Source organism: Salvia hispanica, chromosome 6 (genome assembly GCF_023119035.1).
Source record: "Salvia hispanica cultivar TCC Black 2014 chromosome 6, UniMelb_Shisp_WGS_1.0, whole genome shotgun sequence".
In the NCBI taxonomy this organism is placed as follows: Eukaryota; Viridiplantae; Streptophyta; class Magnoliopsida; order Lamiales; family Lamiaceae; genus Salvia; species Salvia hispanica.
The window spans coordinates 6,362,839-6,383,364 of NC_062970.1; the positions used below are offsets into that span (position 1 = coordinate 6,362,839).

General features: G+C 39.1%; 2 protein-coding genes and 1 non-coding gene across 4 annotated transcripts; 1 reads left to right on the forward strand and 2 right to left on the reverse strand.

The window, feature by feature from the left end:
• Nucleotides 1-3,672: 3,672 nt before the first annotated feature.
• Nucleotides 3,673-7,745, forward strand: LOC125193867 (protein PHR1-LIKE 3-like). 2 transcript variants are annotated; one of them, XM_048091792.1, is made up of 6 exons: nt 3,673-4,017; nt 5,528-5,604; nt 5,710-5,764; nt 6,720-6,798; nt 6,900-6,969; nt 7,105-7,745. In XM_048091792.1, the coding sequence occupies exons 1-6, from the start codon at nt 3,822-3,824 to the stop codon at nt 7,537-7,539; spliced, it is 912 nt and encodes a 303-aa protein (XP_047947749.1). In that variant the 5' UTR covers nt 3,673-3,821; the 3' UTR covers nt 7,540-7,745. The 2 variants fall into 2 exon arrangements, with proteins under 2 accessions (XP_047947749.1, XP_047947750.1); XM_048091793.1 differs by having other exon boundaries at nt 3,897-4,017; nt 5,511-5,604.
• An 87-nt stretch (nt 7,746-7,832) lies between these two features.
• Nucleotides 7,833-10,757, reverse strand: LOC125193866 (receptor like protein kinase S.2). Its single transcript, XM_048091791.1, has one exon. The coding sequence runs from the start codon at nt 10,453-10,455 to the stop codon at nt 7,981-7,983; it is 2,475 nt and encodes an 824-aa protein (XP_047947748.1). The 5' UTR covers nt 10,456-10,757; the 3' UTR covers nt 7,833-7,980.
• A 5,678-nt stretch (nt 10,758-16,435) lies between these two features.
• Nucleotides 16,436-16,508, reverse strand: TRNAK-UUU. Its single transcript has one exon. It is a non-coding gene; the product is annotated as a tRNA-Lys (tRNA).
• Nucleotides 16,509-20,526: the final 4,018 nt, after the last annotated feature.

Below are 20,526 nucleotides of genomic sequence, written 5' to 3' on the forward strand. Positions count from 1 at the left end.
GGACAAGCTCAAGGGTCCCACCATTCTATTATTCAATTTAAATACTCCAATTATTAAAAACATTTCTACATTATAAAAATACATTAAAAAAATAAAAATTACATAATTAAAATCCTAAAAAATAAAGATTGCATAATTAAAATACTAAAAAATAAAAATACATAATTAAAATCCTAGAAAAAAAAATTACACACGTGGAAGACTAGTCCTCTAACCCCAATTGTCTCTTAAGACCCCGGATCATTTGCTCATGTGTTGCAAGTTGATCTGAAGTCATCTTAGACGTATCGTTCAAATAGAGTTGACCTAAGAGGGTCCACAACGTATTGTTCGGGGGTGGAGGAGGCACAAAGGGAGTGGGGGCGAGGGCGGATGGAGTCGAGGCATGGCGGCGGGTGGTCGTCGCCTTCTTCTTTCCTTGCGGCCGGCGGGAACTGCTCGGGTCAGCGTCGGGGCTACCTAAGTTAGCTCCGGCAAGCTGGGTAGCCACATCATCGGAGGTGCCGTCGGATAGGGCTACCGACCTCGACCGTTTGCTAGAGGAGCTGGAGGAGGATGCTACTATGCCGCCCCTATACTTTGGATGTTGGCGCCCCTCCCTGCCAACAATCGAGGTACTTGAACGGTTTGAACTCCGTGCGTTGGTAGGTCGCCAAGGCGGCAGTGATGATGTCGAGCTCGCTCGTGCCGCTCCCCGCCGACCGCTCTTCCTGGAGGTAAATCCCTTGGAACTTACTGATTGCCTCGTTGCATCTGAAGATGCAATTGCGCACCATACTATCATTGCGATAGATGGTTCCCTCCGGCCGGGTTTCATTGTAAAGACGAGTGATGCGCCACCAATAAGTTTCCCCGGTCTGGTTCGTGTCAACTTCCGGATCTTCGAAGACTGCCAAGTAGGCTTTGAACATCGCCATCATCTCACCCGGAGTGTACGGGGTGCGGGTGCCACGAATAGGAGGAGTAGGAGTAGGAATAGAAGTAGGAGTAGGAGTAGAGCTGCTGCTCCCTCCCGATCCGGGTTCGGGTGCCCACCCGAACCCGGAGGCGTTTAGGTCGTGCACCGGGTAAGGACGGTAGCCACCCGGAGCTTGCGAACCTTGGGTTTGAGGAGGGGCCGTAAATTGTGTTTCCGGACTAGGGAATTCGTCGGAGTCGAACCAATCGTGGTTCCAACCACGATTGCCGGAGGGGTGATCGCCGGAGCCGGACATTGTGTAGTGTGGTGGGAATTTAGATGAGAGAGTATGAGGAAAAAAGATGAGAGAATGTAGATGATGATAGAATAGATGAGAATGTGATTTTTTTGTGTTGAAGTGGGGGTATTTATAGATGAAAATGTGAATTTTGGGGAAAAAAAAATTGAAAAATAAATTAAAAGTGGGAAGAAAACGGATATATTTTTTTTGGGAAGTGGGAAAATATTTTTTTTATTTAAAAACATTTTTTTCAATTAATTTCGCATTTAAAAAAATTAAATAAGCCAACGGCTATGCCGTTGGTGAATGAGGCGTCGCCACGTGTGCTGCTCAGCGGCACGGACGGACGAGCATCATCGGCGGACGGACGGCACCGTACTCAGCGGCACGGACGGACGAGCACCGCAGCCTTCACCGCTGCGGATGCTCTAATTAGTGTTTATAGTGATAAAAATTGTAAATAAATTGATGTATATAGGTAATGAGTTGAGGAGAAATTTTCATAAATGGAAATAGGTTATTTTTATGTGACGAACGGAAAAGGAAAATGTTTCTATTTTTATGGAACGTAATGTAATGCGTACTACAATAACGAATTCAAGGGCTGTTGGGGTTGGTTGAAGCACTATCAACCACATATTTTTGCTATATATTTTAAATTTTTTTTATAGATCCAGTAAAAATTGTAGTAGTACTACTTCATTAACTTGAAATTTGAGAATGGGGCTTAAATGCTTGTTAAGTGTTTGGTCAGACTGAGACAACCGTGATCTTGGCAAGAGTTGAAGCAAAGAGAAGTGAGTACTGAGCTGGAGCAGTTTCAAATATTGGTTGCAACAGCTAGTTTGCAACTAACCTAAGTCTCGAAAGCAAGGCTGGGAACCGAGGCGGTTAGCTCACATATATGATCAGCGGATATACTGGACTCATATTTTGCTCTTGAGTTGAGAAAAGAGAGTGATCATACAGAGAGTTATATAGTTGATGGAGAACACGGCTGTACTTGCATAGTAATCTCTTGTTCTTGGTTTTTCTTTTGTGATGCACATTGTAAGTTTGATCGATTTAGTAAAGAAGTTCCTTTGTTCGCTCTTGGATGTAGGCTTACACCGAACCACGAAGATCATTGTCTTAGGGTTATTTTCGTTGTCTTCTCGTGTCATTTTCATTACTCCCTCCGTCCACGAATAAGAGTCTCGTTTTTTTCATTTTGGTCCGTCCACGAATAAGAGTCCCGGTTCATAATTATCATAAATGGTAAAGAGACCCCACATTCCACTAACTCATTCCACTCACATATCATTTAAAACTAATATATACAAGTGGGACTCTTATTCCACTAATTTTCTTCCACCCATTTTTCTTAACATTTCTTAAAACCCGCACCATTTAGAAATGAGACTCTTAATCGTGGACGGAGGGAGTAGGTCGCAAAGTTCACAAACGTGAATTACACATGCATAATCACTAAAAAATTTCATACGTAGGAGTTTCCTAAATAATTTGACACTAATTAATGCGTGTGTATTAAAATATGCTAACTCACGACTTTAAAATTTTCTGACTTAGAGCATTTGTTGTTTCATAGAGCCATAGAGGTAAAAAAAGGCTACAACAATAATAGTTATTCAAAAATGAAATTATTATATAGAATAATTAGCTCCGAAACATTATTCCTTATATATATAACTACAGACGTAAAAATGATAATGTATTAAGGCAGACTAACAATATTGAACTTTTTTTGAAGTCTCCATCCAAATTTAAAAGACTTTTTCTTCAATTCAGAAAAGGTAAAATTGCTTAAAAAGATGATGAATATTTTGGTAAATTTTACTCTATCTCACAATTTTAAAAAGTGGAGTAGTTGAAAATCATAAAGTTGGTTTTGAACGTAATTATTCCACATGTGGAGTAATATATTATTGAAAATTTTCATCCAAATAATTTTTGTATGATCGACGACATCGTTAAACTCAGCCATTATTATGTCTACTTATGATTTCAATGTTGTTATATTAGAAATAATTTTATCAAAATAGAATAATTAAAATAAAATAAAAATTTATTATTTTTTCAAATAATTTATAAAGCTATATCAAAATTAATTAGTAATGGAGTATTACTATTTTTATGGCATTAAAAAAAAAGATGGGTAGCCTCATATTTCCACAGTCCCATTCTATGAGTCCTATCCCATTGTTGCACATTTCCAAAACTTTAGAATAGCAAAATAAAGAGAAATTGTATAGAGAGAGTTGTACCATATTGGTGCAAATACAGCCCTCCATTAAAAAAGCAGTCCATAGAAAACATCGAAAATGGCAGTGCCAGCCCATGCTGCATGTTACCCTCCCCTTTCTCTCTCACACACTACACACACTCCCCCACACCTACATATAGTACCGCCGTGCCTTAGATATATATAATGACAAATACAGGCCAAAATAACAGACAAAGACAGTACATAACAAGACATCGCTGTCTTGTTTACCTCCCTCACCCCACCCCACCTTTTCCAACTTCAAAAACAAACCATCCCTCCTCTAAAACCACACAAAACTGGATTTTATTTCCCCTTCAATCTTGCTGACATTTTTTCATTAATCACACAGAGAGAGAATGTATTCGGCTTTGCCGATACACAGTTTAGCCATCGAGGCTGGAGCCGGTGACTATCCGGGCCCTTTGGACGGCACCAACTTGCCCGGCGATGCATGTCTCGTCCTCTCCACCGATCCCCGCCCGCGCCTCAGGTGGACTGCCGACCTCCACGAGAGATTCGTCGACGCCGTCGCGCAGCTCGGCGGCGCTGACAGTGAGTCCCTATTTCGTTTTTTTGAAAAATTTGGACTTTGTTCATCGTCTTCAAGGAAATTTTGTTGGAGGGCGTGTTAAAGATTTGATTTTTATTGTGAAAGTATTCGTGTATGGTGTAATTTGTTGGAGATGAAGAAGTTGAGTCAATTTAGAAGGAACTGGGGTTTGAAATGCAGCAAAACAAATGCTTTTTGGATTCAAGTTTTGTTGAAAAGCAAAAAAGTATGATCACATATTCCTATAAATGTGAATTTTTCAAATTTTTGTTTTTTTTTAACCTTCAGAGGATATCCAGTTGGGCCTGTCTTCTGCAAATGACTTTTTTCCTTTTCTCTTTTTTTTTTCTGATCATGTTTTTGCATAAAGCACAACTTTTCTGGTGAGGAGGGACACATATTTGTTCAGTTGTTTCTGTTTTATGTCCCCTGTCTCTTGCAAAGCTAAATTTCTTTAAAAAAATCGAATAAAATAATAAGCAGAAGGAGAAAAGGATCAAGATCACCATATATGCTGTAGGGGTAGTGATAAAATGCAAACCCATATATTGTACAAACTCCAAACTTTTTCAACACAATATCAACATAATGTCAACACAGTCTAAAATTTCAAGATTCTGATATCAATACAATGTCAACACAACATCAACCGTTGACATTGTGTTGACATTTTTTGTTGCTATTATTTCATGATCTGTTGATATTTTCTAACGGTCCAGATCATAGTTTGGAGTTTGTACAATATTTAGAGTTTGCATTTGATCACGTCCCTATGCTGTAGTGTGTTAACTTTAATGATATATTTAATGTCAATTAGATACTTTTATCTCTTCATTGGTGTCTAATTGAGAGGGATGAGGGTGGGGGTATGTGTTACAACCCCAGAAATCTTGATGGAGCTTAATTCCTTTTCTTGCATTTGACTCTTTGTGATAAGCTATGGGTTGGTCAAGGGGATTCTCTTGGATTTGTTTGGTGTTATTTTCATTGTGTTTTTAGAGTCCAACTTTGTTCTGTTTGACACAAAGTTGGAGAGCTGGTGGAATATATAAGAGCTATGGTTTTGACTAATTAGAGTCGAGGTATCAGTCTTTTTGATTCATAAGCATCTGTATTAGCCGGTCTTCCTTGTAATTTAGCTTGTCGTACAAGAGCTTCCCAGGGCTGTCCTTGGCCCATAACGAAAAAAAGATTTACTCTGGCTTTTGGTAATTTTGAAATATTGCAACCATATGTGAGATTGCAATAATCGATCTTTGTATTTTGAAGGCAAGCTTGTAGTTTTAATGGCAGGTGATGCTTTAGATATTTAGGTGGGTTTCATTCACTCCATCGTGGAATTCTTGAGAAAATTTTAATGGATTGTAAGGCTGTCTATAGTTATCTTGATTGCACTGAAACACATTTTTGAAAATTTAATGAACATAGCTCGTGGCCATCTCTATCCATAGCATTACATTAGTAGCTCATTCTGACTTTGGCAAATCACCGGTAGATTGCATTGTATTGCAGAAGCAACACCAAAATCAATTATGAGAACGATGGGAGTAAAAGGCTTGACTTTGTACCATTTGAAGTCTCATCTTCAGGTATGCTAATAACATACCTCCGGCCTGAATCAGAATGCTTTTCCTCAATATGTGGCATACTTTGTGCACAAACATGCAGTAGTATTGAGTAATCTGATGATGCAGAAATACCGGATGGGGAAACAAGCGAGCAAGGAGTTAACTGAAGTCTCAAAAGATGGTAATCATTCGTGCTTATTCCTAGTACTTTTCAACTTACCATATAGTTTAGCTATTGCATTGGCATCTATTAGCATGTTTTTAAGTAAATACTCATATCTTAGAATGCTAGTGAAGAGATGACTGAAAATCACATCGACACTAGAGTGCTACCCGTCTGAATAGTTATCAAGGGTTACAAACGTAGGATTTATTGAACAATAAAGTAGGAGATGAATCATAACCTGCAATAACACCATTAGCGTGAAGAAATGTCATAAGAATGGAACAGTCACTATGTTTATTCCTAATATGATGATTGATTACAATTTAGATTTCCCATTCACAAAAAGGATGGTTTAACCATTCCTTCCTTCTCCATTGTGTTAGCTACTCTTTCCAAATAGAAATGAATTTAGATATTCTTTTACCTTACGGACTACATTTATCAATAAAAAAATTTATTTTTTAACTTAAGTAAGAATTAAAATTACTAATTTAGCTAATGTTATTATGATTTTCTATAAGAAATTATTGATTTTTCTATTGACGTAGTGTATATACTAGAAAAAGTAACTTAGGTTGTGCTAGATTTTTTTAAGTTTTTTTATTTGTTAAAAGGTATGGGTTGTAAATGAGTTCCAAACACATAGATATGTATAGGGTACGGTAAAACCATGATGAAACCAATCCCTGTTCCTTTTTAGTTTGTTGAAGTCTTGAAAGTTGAACATACCTAGAGTTGGATCATCGTGTTTATAATACTCTTTTTTCCATCTTCATTTTATTCATTCATACTACACTAATCTCCTCCTACAAGAATGGATACAAAGCCCAAATGGTTTATGCTTCTTGGTGACTGTCTTGATATAGCATTCTTAGTGAAACAAAAAATTATTTTACGACATTTCTGAATTTGGATAAGAGTAAGAGATGGCTCATGAACTAATCACTTTTTGTTATTATACCTGTCGCAGTATCTTGTATCGCAGAGAGTCAGGATACTGGTTCGTCTACATCAACTTCATCGAAAATGATGGCCCAAGATATAAACGAGTACTATATCATTGCCTTCAAAGCATTGCATTTCACTAAATATTTTTCCTGTTTATATAGATATGTAGGATATGTAGTTATGTTCTTCACATTTTTAACAGTGGTTACCGGGTAACTGAGGCTCTGCGTGTGCAAATGGAAGTTCAACAAAGATTGCACGAGCAGCTAGAGGTTCGGTTTCTTGATATATCTGCTTACTGGTTGAATAATTTGAACTTATATGACTACTTATCTTTTATTTACTCAATCTATTGTATCACTCAAAGTAAAATCCTACTAAAGTATTTCTTGTAATATCCGAACCAGGTTCAACGGCGCCTGCAGATCCGGATAGAAGCACAGAGCAAGTACCTACAGTCAATACTCGACAAAGCTTGTAAAGCACTTGATGACCAGGCAGTGGCCTCGGCCGGGCTGGAGACTGCTCGGAAGGAGCTCTCCGATCTAGCGATTAAGGTTGCAGACGACTGTAATGGTGTGCTGTCCGTACCTCCCGTCTCCCATAACGGCTCGGAGATGGATAGGCACAGCATCCCCCTCCTGCCCGCCCGACTCGGTGACTGCTCCATGGACAGCGGCGTGATGTCATCAAATGGAAGCCCGATTTCTCCCTCGACTCTTGAGTCGCAGGCGGCTGCCGCGCTCAAGAAAAGACCGCGCCCTCTGTTCAGCGTCGGGGAGTCGATGCCTCTCGACAGCGGCATGAGGCCGGTGGAGTGGATGATGTCAAATTTTGGATGAAGCATTCAAATCTAAGAATGGAGAAAGGTTGGGTTGGCTGGTTTGCCTTATTCTTCCTATGCTTTTGGAATTCATCAGTTGTTTATACATCTCTTCAAAATTGATGATAGGAAGCTGTTTTCATGTGAAATTGATCCTTCTGTGTAATCATTGGGACAATGGCTCGTATATTATAGTGAAAGTGCAGAATTCTTTGGGTATGTCAATGCATAATCTATGTTCATCTTCATTATTGTTTAATGCTGAATTAGGTCCATTTTGTGGAAGTGAAAAAAACAACAAAACCATAAAGATAATAGTAACATTGGAAACATTTCTCACTAACTAAATGTGTGGTTTTTCTTTTAATATACAAAACCTGGCACACTCTGAAAAACAAAAAAACATAATCTCAAAAGCATATGTAATTACACAAATGAAAGAAGAAACATATATAGATGATCATTGCACTCCAAGAGCTTGAATTCTTCTAATCAGACACACTGAAGGGGCGTTTCTCTGTCTCCATTCTTCCTTCCCTTCCTTCCTCGGGCATGTCTGCACCAGCCACTGATCATGACCATCAAGTATACTCACTATCTGCCTCATGCTCGGCCGCCTCTCCGGATCCGACCGTGTGCACGCCAGCCCTAATTTCACCAACCTCACCAATTCCCTATCCTCATACTCCCCATCCAGCCTCCAATCCACCAAGTCCTTGTATGGCCTTTTCTGTCTCTCAAACTCATGCACTCGTTTCACTAACAACACATCACGCTGACTGAAATCGACCGCCATACGTCCCGTCACGACCTCCAGCAGCACCACCCCGAAGCTGTACACATCAGCCATCGTCGTTGCTTCACCCGAATCCACATATTCCGGTGACAAGTAACCGAAAATACCTCTAACCGACTTTTTCTTATCGATGACCACATGATGACTGTGCTCGTTTCTAGTCAAGAACTCGGCCAGAGCGAACGACCCGAGCCTCGGGTTCATGTCTTGGTCTAGGATTATAGCAGAGGAAGTGATGTTCCTGTGGATCACCTGCTCATCCCACTCCTCATGGAGGTAGCAAACAGCGGAAGCAAGCGATTTAATCACATTGTATCTCTGTCTCCATCGCAGTTTCGACTGCCAGTGGTTTCGATCGTCGTGGTGGAAGAGGACGTTGCTGAGGAGGCGGCTGGCAGAGTAGTCGTAGACGACGAGCATCTCGCCTTGCTCAGTGCACCAGCCGCGGAGCTGGATGAGGTTGCGGTGGCGGAGCCTTCCCATGTTCTTGAACTCGTTAGCGAACCTCATCCGCAATGCAGGGCACGTCTTCATCCCCAGCCTCTTCACTATGACGTGGCGCTGCCCCTCCAGGAATCCGCGGTACGCGGTCCCGAAGTCGACCTCCGCCACTCTCCTCGAGTCTGAGAAGTTGTTAGTGGCGGAGACGATCTCCTCGTAGGTGAAGACTCTCGGAGTCTCCACCAGAGGGAAACATTTACCATTTCCACCACCACAGGTCTTGATCGAGCTCCTGTCGGACTCTGCAGTTATGTATATGGTCTCTGCATTCGCTGTCACGAAGTCTGACGAGTAGAATGCCGTTGTGGTGGCGCTGCTCGTCCGAGACCCCGTGTTGCTCATGCTCGTGTTACTCGTGTTGCTCGAAGAGGTTAGGCTGATGTAGAGCGGATGCGTCTGAAACGACGGAAGCTCGGGGAGCTTGCCGTATATGTTGCCGGAGAGGACTTCCACCACCCATTTCATACTCGGCCTCGACTGCGGGTCGTGGAGAGTGCACATAAGGCCGAGGCGTAGCAAGAGCTCCATTTCAGAGAGTTTCGATGATCTATCGCTGAGGCGGCTGTCCCCGGCTTGCACGAGCTTCTCCTCATCGGAGAGGCGTCTGATCCAGTCGAGGAGGATGATGTGATCATCGGGGTACGTTAGATCAACGGCTCGCCTCCCCGAGACGAGCTCAAGCACGACGATACCGAAGCTGAACACATCCGCCTTTGCTGTGGCTGTGCTTCTCTTCTGGAAGCTCTCTGGAGGGAGGTAGCCTATTGTGCCGCCAATTCTTGTGGATTCAACTAGACGAAATTGGCGATTCTTGACAATTGGCGGCGTCTTGGGCTTGTAGGCGAGGTCGTGCTCGAGCCAACGGGCGAGGCCGAAGTCGCCTAGGCGGGCGTTGAAGTTGGAATCGAGCATAACATTGCTGGCCTTGACGTCTCTGTGGATGATCTGCGTCTCCAGCTTCTCGTGAAGGTAATACAGAGCAGCTGCTAATCCGTTGACGATCTTCTTCCTTGTTTCCCAGCTGAGGGGAGCGGAGTCTCCGTTTTTTTCGGGTTTTTTGAAGAGTACTCGGTCGAGGCTGCGGTTGGGCATGTAGTCGTAGACGAGGAGCAGCTGCTCGTCGTGGATGCACCAGCCGCGGAGGCGCACCAGGTTGCGGTGGCGGAGGTGCGCCACGGCCACCAGCTCCGCCATGAAGGTCTTCTCGAACCGCTCCCCTCGCTCGGTCAGGCACTTGACCGCCACCACGCTGCCGTCGCTGGGCAGCGTGGCGCGGTACACGCGGCCGAAGCCTCCGCTGCCGAGGACCTCGGCCGCGTCGAACCCGTTGCTGCCGACGTACAGCTCCGAGTAGCTGAATATCCGGGGGTTCTCGCCCCCGACCTTCTCCTGAATCTGGACGCCCTCCGCGTCCACAAACAGCGGCGCGGCGGCGAAGGGGTTGGGCCTCTTCGCCTCCGCGTCGTGGTGGCAGTGGCAGGGGGGCATCCACTTAGAGTGGAGGAACCGCTGCAGCGAGCGGCGGAGGTGGGCCAGGGCGAGGCCGCCGCAGCCGCGAGTGGGAGGCCCGCTCGCGGCTGCTTTCTCGGGCTCGTCAAACTCTGTGGGTAAAACGAAACAGAGGCTCTTTAGATGCATGGTGCGGAAGGATTGATCAAAACTTTTTTTTAATGAACATCGGTGAAAATGGGAAAGCAGATTGAGCGTGAACTGATTTGATATGTATATAGAATTTCTAACAGGATTAGGTTGAGAGGGTTGAAATTAATGGAAGCGGCCAAGTCACAACTAAAACCTACCGGCTTTTGTCATTGAATGCGGAAAAATTAAAGCGGAATAAAGACAAGGAAAGAAGGTTCTTGGTTGTATTACGTTCACACACTGCAAAAGCCAAAAGGTTTTGTTTGGTTGTGATATTTAGCAAGTTTGCAGAGGTGGATTTGGTGAGGGTGGTGATGATCATAAAATGTACAAACAACTTTTTTGGGAACAAGTGTCAAACAAGTACAGCTTGTAAGAAACGCGCAAGGAAGGCGACTGTTGACCATGTGATATCCATGTCAATGGCGACTAGTTAATCCTATTAGGCAGTCTACGTGGAATTATTTGTTTCTTGTCAATCAAGAATAAATTTTAGATTGGGGTACTTGTGATATGTTATGATTTCCTAGTAAAGTTTTCTCTATTTATTGTAAATCAAGGGCATGGTATTTAAGAAAATGATATTTATTTAGTTAAGTAGAAAGAATAAATGTATGAGAAAGAAAAAAATAAGAGAAATAATCTTATATGATGGGACAATCCAAAATAGAAAATTGATTGGGAGTTGGACGAAGTGAGTAATGGAACAGAAGAGATGTGAATAACGTTTCAATTAGTGGATGAATATTACCAATGCGTCAAAAGTGTGAAGCATGGATGATGTTAGAATATTAGCCGATGAATGAAAGTCATATGCCTCAATATATACTAAATGCATTATATTTTAATTTATAATTGACCATCACACATAAAACTATAAAAGTAAGTATGAAACACGTAGTATGATTTAGAAACACAGATCCAATTGAAAACAACGAAATCTAGATACAATTCAATTTGTTATAAATTGATTGGCTATCAGTTTTCTCTTTTCCTTTTAATAATATCATCCACAAACTTGATAACACCAATTAAGCACAGTAGGTCTCAAAATTTTATAAAATATAATTTTCATTAGTGAAAATAATGAATCAATTATGCAGTCATTATGAAAAATCAAAATAATTGAAGCTTAACAGACAAGACAACGAGACTATTTTAATTGTCGATATAAAAGAATATATTTGTGGCGGAAAACATAGTGAGTTGGATGCCAAATTACAGGCTGTCGTAATAAAATAAATTATGTTGAAAAGTTTGAGGTCTAAATTATTATGAAAACTAGGAAAAGAATATGAATTAAATGGCACGTGTGGAATTTTCAATGTTTTTTATTCATTTATTTTTAAAACTAGTTAGTACAATTTACATGCCCCACTCTTATTCTTTTTGGTCATTTTATTTATTAAAACAGGCTACATTGAATAGTTATTGTCTCATGCTGTCTGCCCAGATAGCCTTTCGACTTCTACGGTTTACGCCGTTCAGAAGTTTGAATGCAATTCTTATTCTTTTGACCTGAGGATTAATCGTACATCTATATCTCCTACGAATATTAAAATAGAAGAACTCCACTAATTATAGCTTTTACGTCGTGGAAATTGGATGGTTATTTAGTTTAAAGTGATACTCAATCCAATAAAATCTTATAAGAATCCAACCTATTAAGTAACGGCTATATATTTAATATAATGCTCATTTTATTGCACTGCTACTTTTATATAAAGATTTTATTGCTATATATTAAATATAATTTTTATATTTTTCAATTATACGGTGTTAGGGTCATATTCTAGTGCTTATAGCACCCTATCTAAAATCAAGACCAAATCTCTATCCTTAAATTTTAAAATGTGGATGAGATTAAATCTTACGAATCTCAATAAATAGTAGACAAAATATCAATAAAAGGGTAATATCGTCATTATGTTATCATATGATAATTTTCGTGAATGTTTGTTATATCAACATAGTGTATTACAAATATCAACAATATGACATAAGAATATCAACACTAGTACAAGAAAATATCAACACATATTTATTGAGATTTTTGCATGGTTTTATTGAGATTTTTTTATGTATTTGTTGATAAAAATCTAATTATCAACATTTACGAAAACTAAAATAAAAAAAGATCAAATTTCATCATCCGAACGTCGTCGGAACATATGCAATTGATATCTCGTTGGAATCCTTATAAAATTATTTTTAATTTGATATATTTTTTGCGAAAAAATAATTTAAATCGAGAGATTTACGTAAATTTAAAGTTTTAAGATAATTTTAATGAGAGAGAATTGATATTAATACCCTCTAATTTTATTTATTAATTTTCTTAATTAAAAAATATAACCCATGTGACATTATTTCAATCACTAGATCTTCTAATCTAATGGCTAAGATTTAGTCTTAGTTTGGGATTGCTAATTAGTTAGCAATTGATCACTCCCCATATAGTGTTGATATTTTTATGAATATGCAATATAAAACAATATTGTTTAACTCATAAGTGTTGGACGTTCGTTATTCTTATGAATATGCAATATTAAACAATATTGTTAAACTCATAAGCGGTGACGTCCATATATGATTTTTTCAATTTCCAGATGAAATTTTACCAAAAAATCAACATGAGATAATTGAGAATAAATTCATATTAATTTCATATTTTTTCTAACTGATTTTAAAAGTTGAATAATATATAAGAATTTGATCAAATATAGTGTATGTACAAAGAAAACGACAGTTTTAAAGAATTTCTTTAATTGGATTAGTGAAATAGGATTATAGCTAGGTTATTGCAATCAATGTGGATGTTAAGCCACGATCTCTACATCAAGAGATATACACGAGGCTAGGTCGGGAAGGAGATACAAATTTTGATTAGGTCTATCGTAGTCGTGATGTTTTTTTTTTGTACCCAAGAGGAACTTTTATTTAAGAGTATTTTAAAAAAATCTTATGTGAGGTACGAATCTTAAACTAATTTACAATAAAATAAATTAGGAATTTAGTACTACTATATACTAGATGTGTCATGTGACTCATGTGTGTAAGGATCGCCGCCAATGTGCACATATATTAGGAAATATTATGTCAAGACCAATTTTAAATTGGGTTGTTGTAATACCTAATCATGGGACTTAAAACCTCGAACCTCATCAGTCATTATTTCAACATAATTGGTAAGATATTTTACTTGGAATTAATAAGTTGGGGTAGATCACCTAATATGAGTGACTCTTTTTGAGTGTGAGATTCCGATTCGAAATTAAAAATGAAAGAAAAATTTGAATCCGAGTAAACAAGTTAATTTTACTTTGGCGTAACAAATTATATGAAAAGTCTTGCTCTCAAATAAATAGAAGAAAAGTATGTACATGTCAATCAAAGTAATACATGTTCAAATTTTTATTGAGTGGATAAGTTTTGATGTTTAATTTAGTGGAATTATAGTATATATACCTTGATTTTAAATTTCTTCCTTGAATCATTCACAACTTTGTGTTCTTTCTAGAATGATGGAATTTTGTAATTGACATTTTCTTAGGAAAGAAGATATTTTTTGTTTCCCATACTGTTCACAAATTTAATGGTGAACAAGACTCTCATCAAAGAAATTCACTTCCCTACTTGTTCCAGAAAATTATAATTTATAGATATATTATCGTAACTTTTATGTATGAAAGGACACGCTGAATCAATAAGTGTGAAAGTGAAAACGATAAGAGCTATTTTACGTGTGGACTGATAAATAAATTTCAAAGTTCAAATAATCCTTTATATATATTGATTCGTTGAAGAAACGTAAATTTCAAAAGTATGGAATTTACTCATTTGTCTATCCAAAAGTAAATAAATGAAAATAACGCACACAAAAGACAACCTACAACATATATAAGAGTAGTAGTCAAATTAAAATGGAGACGCAACAAAAAGAGAGTAGCTCTGCAAATTTGTATTGGAATCTAAATACACGACGTCGTTTGAACTTCACCAATTAAAAGGCGCTTTTGTATATTGATTAGACAATTGGGAAACATATGTTATACTACTACAGTATAATACTCCTATGGGTAGATTGGAGTACAAAAAATCAATATTCATCTAACAAAGAGTCAATTAGCTCTGACTAAAATCAGAATTAATTTTCACACAACCGTTCAATTTGATATACTTCTCTCAGTCACAGGATGCTCATATATATAGACCAATATATACTTCACAAATTTATCGTAAGGATCACATCATACCAAAATTTTGGTCTTGAAAATTTGGAAAAAACAAATGAAACAAGTGATTGTCTGTCTAATATTTATTGTTACTAGTGTTCATGTAAGGTGACACAGCATGCCTCTTGCATATCTTAAATACTACTAGTATTATTTAAATGGGTTAATATCTTAAATACTATTATTTAAATGGGTTTAGATGGCCAACAACTACATTAAATCAATAGTTGGTTTCATGGTTGACACCAACCAAAGAATTTCATAGCAATGTTATAGATTAATCATCTTTAATTTGCCACGTCCCTGTCAATTTTGGTAAGAATTAAATCTAGACACATTTTTCTTGGATTCAAATAAGAATAAGTAGGAAATTAGGAGGGATGAAAAGAATATGAGGGTGGATTTGAGTGTGTCATGTATATGATACTCTTTGTATATCAATTACTTTATAGAATGCAAGGTAGTTGGCAATGAAAATGACACGCGTGACGATGGAAAGGAGAATACGCAATTCCCTCAATTTTTGTATATATTCCTAAAAATTGAAGGAGAAAGGGACTAGTAGAATAGAAATTTGATTGAAATGTTGAAAAATAGTGGCGATATGAAAAAGGATATTTGGTGTGAGATGGGACAGGCATTAGTGGCGGTAGTTTAGGCGTGAAATCACTCATAAACCGTAGATAAATAAGTTATTAAAAATTACAATATGACATTTAGCATATATAGGAACAGGGGGTGTATTAGTGTCCTTACAGCTTTTTAGTAGTATAAAATATGCATAAATTATAGTCCTTGGATCCTTAGATTGGATGATTGTGATAAACTATATTATTAGACTGAAAATCTACATTATTAGAATAAAATACTACATTATTAGAATAAAATACTACATTATTAGACTAAAATACTACATTATTATCCGAACTACATTATTAAAAATCTACATTATTAGATGACACGTGGCATTAATCTAACCGTTAGATCACAAGATCCAATGGACAAGTGTTTTGTATTTAGTTTAAGGATATGAATACGTCCCTATAAGGAATATGCTTATGTGAAAATTAATTGATTATTTTAAAGTTCTTTTTTAACAGATAAAGTTTTGTTATAATATTTGGAATTAGTGTGATAAGATATCAATTGCTGTGGCAAAATATCAATTGAGAGATGTGGGCTGATTAGGTCGAGGCGTTTGATTTAATGAGGAAAGAATTAGTGATTGGCATCATCATATATATTGCAATTATAGCGGATCATGAATTAACTTAGTTTGCAGATTATTTAATTGATAAGAGTCGTGTGAAATCTTTCTTCCCGCAATGGTTATAGTATTGTTTCGAATGATTTGGTCGACTACTTGGAAATAAGTTATTGGACTTAGTTTTATTCTTCAGCATCAAAATAATGGTAATATTGTATAGTACTTTAGACAAACACAACGTTGTTAATGCTTTAACTTAATTTCATCGAGCATACAGCTTCAGAGGAGTGCGATCAAACAAAATAAAAAGTATAAACTGCAACTTCCACCTAGCTATGACTAATTATGGAGACCCTCTACCAAATTCAAAAGTGGTAGCAAAATTCCTAAATTAGCTTATCAACTTGCCAGAAAAAATTAAAACGAAAAGGATTGGTAACAGTGTTATGATATAGTGCTATAATTAGGGGAATCTTGAAAATTTAATATTAGTAATCACTGCTACGAAAGAGATATAAATAAAGAGGCAGAAAAGCGCCGTCTGTGGGAATCGAACCCACGACCACATGGTTAAAAGCCATGCGCTCTACCAGCTGAGCTAAGACGGCTGTGCATTAGATTCTGTTTAGATTTGTTTACAATTACAATTACAATTGAAATGTTTGTTAGAATTGTTTGAAATTTGGATAATTTGAAAAAACATGGAATGAAAGCAAACTTTCGAGAACTTATCTGACTTATCTTATTAGAGGTTGTGATGAAGTTCGTATATTTAATGGCAATTACAAAATGGAGTATTACTATAAGCTATTTTTTGAATTTTCTTTATTAGTGCATTTCTAGATGCAAGAGAGAGTCAAACTGCATGTTAGATTAGTCTATAAATGTACACTTACGTCTTGTCTAATTTCTCCAAATTATTTTGAAGGGAAATGTTAATTAAAGAACACTCCGACATCTCAGATGTTGTGGAGATTTCCGATTGAGTATTCTAAATTGAAATCCTATTTGTTAGATTCACACATTAGCAAGAAAGAAAGAACTAATACATGCTTACGAATGGAATATGGATTTTTATATTTGAAGACACGACGATGAAATGCTCTCACTCACAACCACTAACAAATTATAGCTAAACTAAGATGATATATCTCGAGAACCTAAGGCTGCTGGGCTAGATTTGTGGGATTGGACTATTACAAATATAAATGGGCCTCCGACTTGGACCCATTATTCAATATCATGGGCCAATGCAAATTTTGTAATATTTCTCACACATCCGAATATTCAACCACCATTTTATCCAACAATGATGGTTTTCGGAGATAAGGACTCACTTCATCATGTATGCAACTTAAACTTTCGTTGCATAATACTTGTAACACAATGTTATCAACATTTGACATAACATTACAAGAAATTACTATATACTTCAATCAAAATTACTAATTTTATCATTTTATCCATAAAGAAATAGTGGACATGCCTCTTTGGGATAATGTGATTATGTAAATTCAGCCATCAATGTTGACTTGCGAATTTTAGTCGTTTTTACTATAAATCATCTCAAGATTCAGTTGACTACGATTAATTATAGTAATAATTTATTTTTGTTATTTTTAAATGGTTTGTGTTTGTCCTTGTATTCATTTGTATCTACTAATTTTTTTTTATTTATATTTGATACTATTAAACTTCTTTATAAAATGCAAATGTGATGTCTCATTTCATTTATTAAGATTCAAAATCTGTATGTTATATTGTCATTTTTTTATCGTTCCCTAAATTTTATAAATATTTTCTTATAATAAACTCTCCGATAAAGAATAATCTCATAAATGGACGGCATGATTTTAATAATAAATTGGTAAAATGAGAGAAGAATGAAGAAAAAAGTTGATCAAGTATGAAAGAATGAGAAAATGTGTATAAATGGGAGGTACAAGTTACAAATAAATAATAATAACAGGTAATGATTTGAAATTTTTTTCCATTTTTGAATAAAATTATTTTTTGTGTAAATTCCAAATTGAAAAAATGAGATTATTTTTTATGGTGGATGAATGAAGTATATTTAATACTCCCTTGTCCCTTAAAAATAATGAATTTGGGAATATCACAAGTTTTGCAAAAAAAGAAAAGTGGTAAAGTGTGAGATAGATAGAAAAAAATGGAAATGGAGTTTTGTTGGTAAAATTTTTGAAAAATAAACTTATTTTTAAAAATAAAATTAGATTATGGACAGATCAACATGTACAAAAAGAACTACTTTTATGATGATGGGTGGTATCTAACAAGACTTGACAATGATGATGTTTTAGAATAAGCTCAGTAAGGTTGTCTCCTATGGCGCCCTTTCCGTTCGCCCGTCGGGGACGGGCAACCCGACGGGCGCCATAGTGTGCGGGAAGGGCGCCCACGCCCGTCCCGACTGCCCCTGCGAAGAGCTCGCCCCTCCCGTCGACGGGCGAGTGGGACGGGCGCCACTGTGGCGAAGGTCGCCCGTCCCAACTCGGACGTCCGACATTTTTTTTTTTTTTTTTTTTTTAATTAATAAATAATAAACTCTATAAATAGGGCTCCCCCAAATTCATTTCATTCACCCCACTTGTGTTAACAAGTTTCTCTCTCTCTACACATTTCATTTCTACTACAATGGAGTACAACAGAAACTCCCCCACCACGAGCGGAGGGAACACACCCTCGATTCCCATCGGCGCGGAGGGAAATGTTGCGGGGATGAATCCCCAGATGGCGGGGATGGGCGGTATGCCGACAATGACTCCCCAAATGTTCTACAATATGTACACTTGGATGAGTCAAATGGGTCAGATGATGCCGGGGGCAGCGGGTATGCCGGCAAATATGTCGGGGATGGGTGGGACTGCGGGGATGGGCGGTATGCCGCCAAATATGGCGGGGATGGGTGTGACTATGCCAGGGGCAGCGGGGATGGGCGGTATGCCGCCAAATATGGCGGGGGTGGGAGGGATGGTGCCCGGGGCAGTGGGGATGAGCGGTACGCCACCAAATATGTCGGTGAGTGGGTCGATGCAGCACAGGAGCCCGAGGACGCCTGGGGAATCTGTCTATCGGCCATATATAGATTTGTTGGCCGATGACTCCCCTTCTTCTGTTCCGGAGACTCAGTACGCCGGCATCGAGACTTTCTCTTTTGAGGATCTGGGGCTATCGCCGATCCGTGAGACTCCCCAGGAGGAGGCGGGGCCTGTAAGGGGCCGGAGAAAAAGCAAGGCCACGGCCAGGAGCGCGGGTAGGGGCAAGGGCAAAGTCCCGAGCTCTTCCTCACACACGGGGATGGGAGGGGAGGAGGGTGTGGATGAGACTGAGCGGAGAACGATCTGGACCGTGTGGGAAAATGCCGCGCTTGCGAAGGCATGGGTCGGTGTTGTAGAGGATCCCTACACCGGAGCGAGCCAGTATGTTGACCGAATGTGGCATCGCATCGGTGCCGCCTACTGCGCCAACAAACCGCCTGGAGCGAAGCCTCGCATCCCCGAGATATGCCGGAAACAGTGGCTCCGGTTGAGGCCTAAGATCAGTCGTTTTGCCTCAATCTACCAAAACAACATGCGCATGGTAAGCAGCGGCATGTCTGAGGATGATGTGCGGAGACAATCCTTAGCCCAGTACCCCAGCAAAGACTTGGGGATCAAAGAGTTTGACCAGTGGGAGGCATTTCTCGCGATCAAGGACTCGCAAAAGTTTGCGGTTGGCGTCGAATCGGGCTGGAAGCGGACGAAGATCAACTCTTCCGGTGAGTACAATCAGCAGTGCTGCGGTTCGCACGAGCTCCCCGAAGCCGATGAAGTGGCCCCGCTACCACGAACAGACACTCGCCGTCGTCGTCGCCCGATGGGGCATCAGCCGCGCAGCGGATGGCGAGGGGAAGCGGCAGCGGCAGCGGCAGCGGGTCCTACGAGGTCGAATCGGAGGTCCCCGCCGGAGAAGATGACGACAGCCTCGCCCGCGCGCAGCAAACAAAGACCCCGATGCGAGATCACTTTGAAGTGGTATAACACGCACGATCCAGTCTTGAAAAGGCTGTGCAAGGAGATGGTCGACCGATGTCGGCGCGATTTAGGGATGCCGCCCATTGATGATGATGGCGTCGAGATCGGGGGCGGGGACGTCGGAGGTGGCAGCGGCACGGGCGACGGGGACGAGGACGAGGAGGAGGAGTGAAAGCCGAGGGGATTATGTAATTTTATTTACTATGTTTTTTTTTTTAAATTATGTAATTTTTTTAAATTATGTAATTTAATGTAATTTTCGTATTTCCCGTTCGTATTCGTGTCGAATTTTATTTCCGTGAATTTACATTTTATTTTCGTGAATTTAAATTTTAATTGTGAATTAATTTAATTGTGGGAAGGGCGAGTGGGAGGGGCGAGTGGGAAGGGCTAGTGATGTGACAGTGGAATGGGAGGGGCTAGTGCTGACGTGGCATGGTAAGGGCGCGTGGGAGGGGCGAATGGGAGGGGCGCCGCCGGAGACAACCTAAGTGAGGCAAAGAAGCTATTGATTCACCGTACAATCGATTGGACCGATCCAGTCGAATATGCACAATTCTTATAAAATATGTTGAATTTTCTTTTTCAAATC

Bases quoted from the DNA above. Each gene is read 5' to 3' on its own strand.
- LOC125193867 (XM_048091792.1), top strand. From the start codon at position 3,822: ATGTATTCGGCTTTGCCGATACACAGTTTAGCCATCGAGGCTGGAGCC. The intron at 4,018-5,527 runs GTGAGTCCCTAT...ATTGTATTGCAG, and splicing joins GCAGCTCGGCGGCGCTGACA to AAGCAACACCAAAATCAATT. The intron at 6,799-6,899 runs GTACTATATCAT...CATTTTTAACAG, and splicing joins ATGGCCCAAGATATAAACGA to TGGTTACCGGGTAACTGAGG.
- LOC125193866 (XM_048091791.1), bottom strand. From the start codon at position 10,455: ATGCATCTAAAGAGCCTCTGTTTCGTTTTACCCACAGAGTTTGACGAG.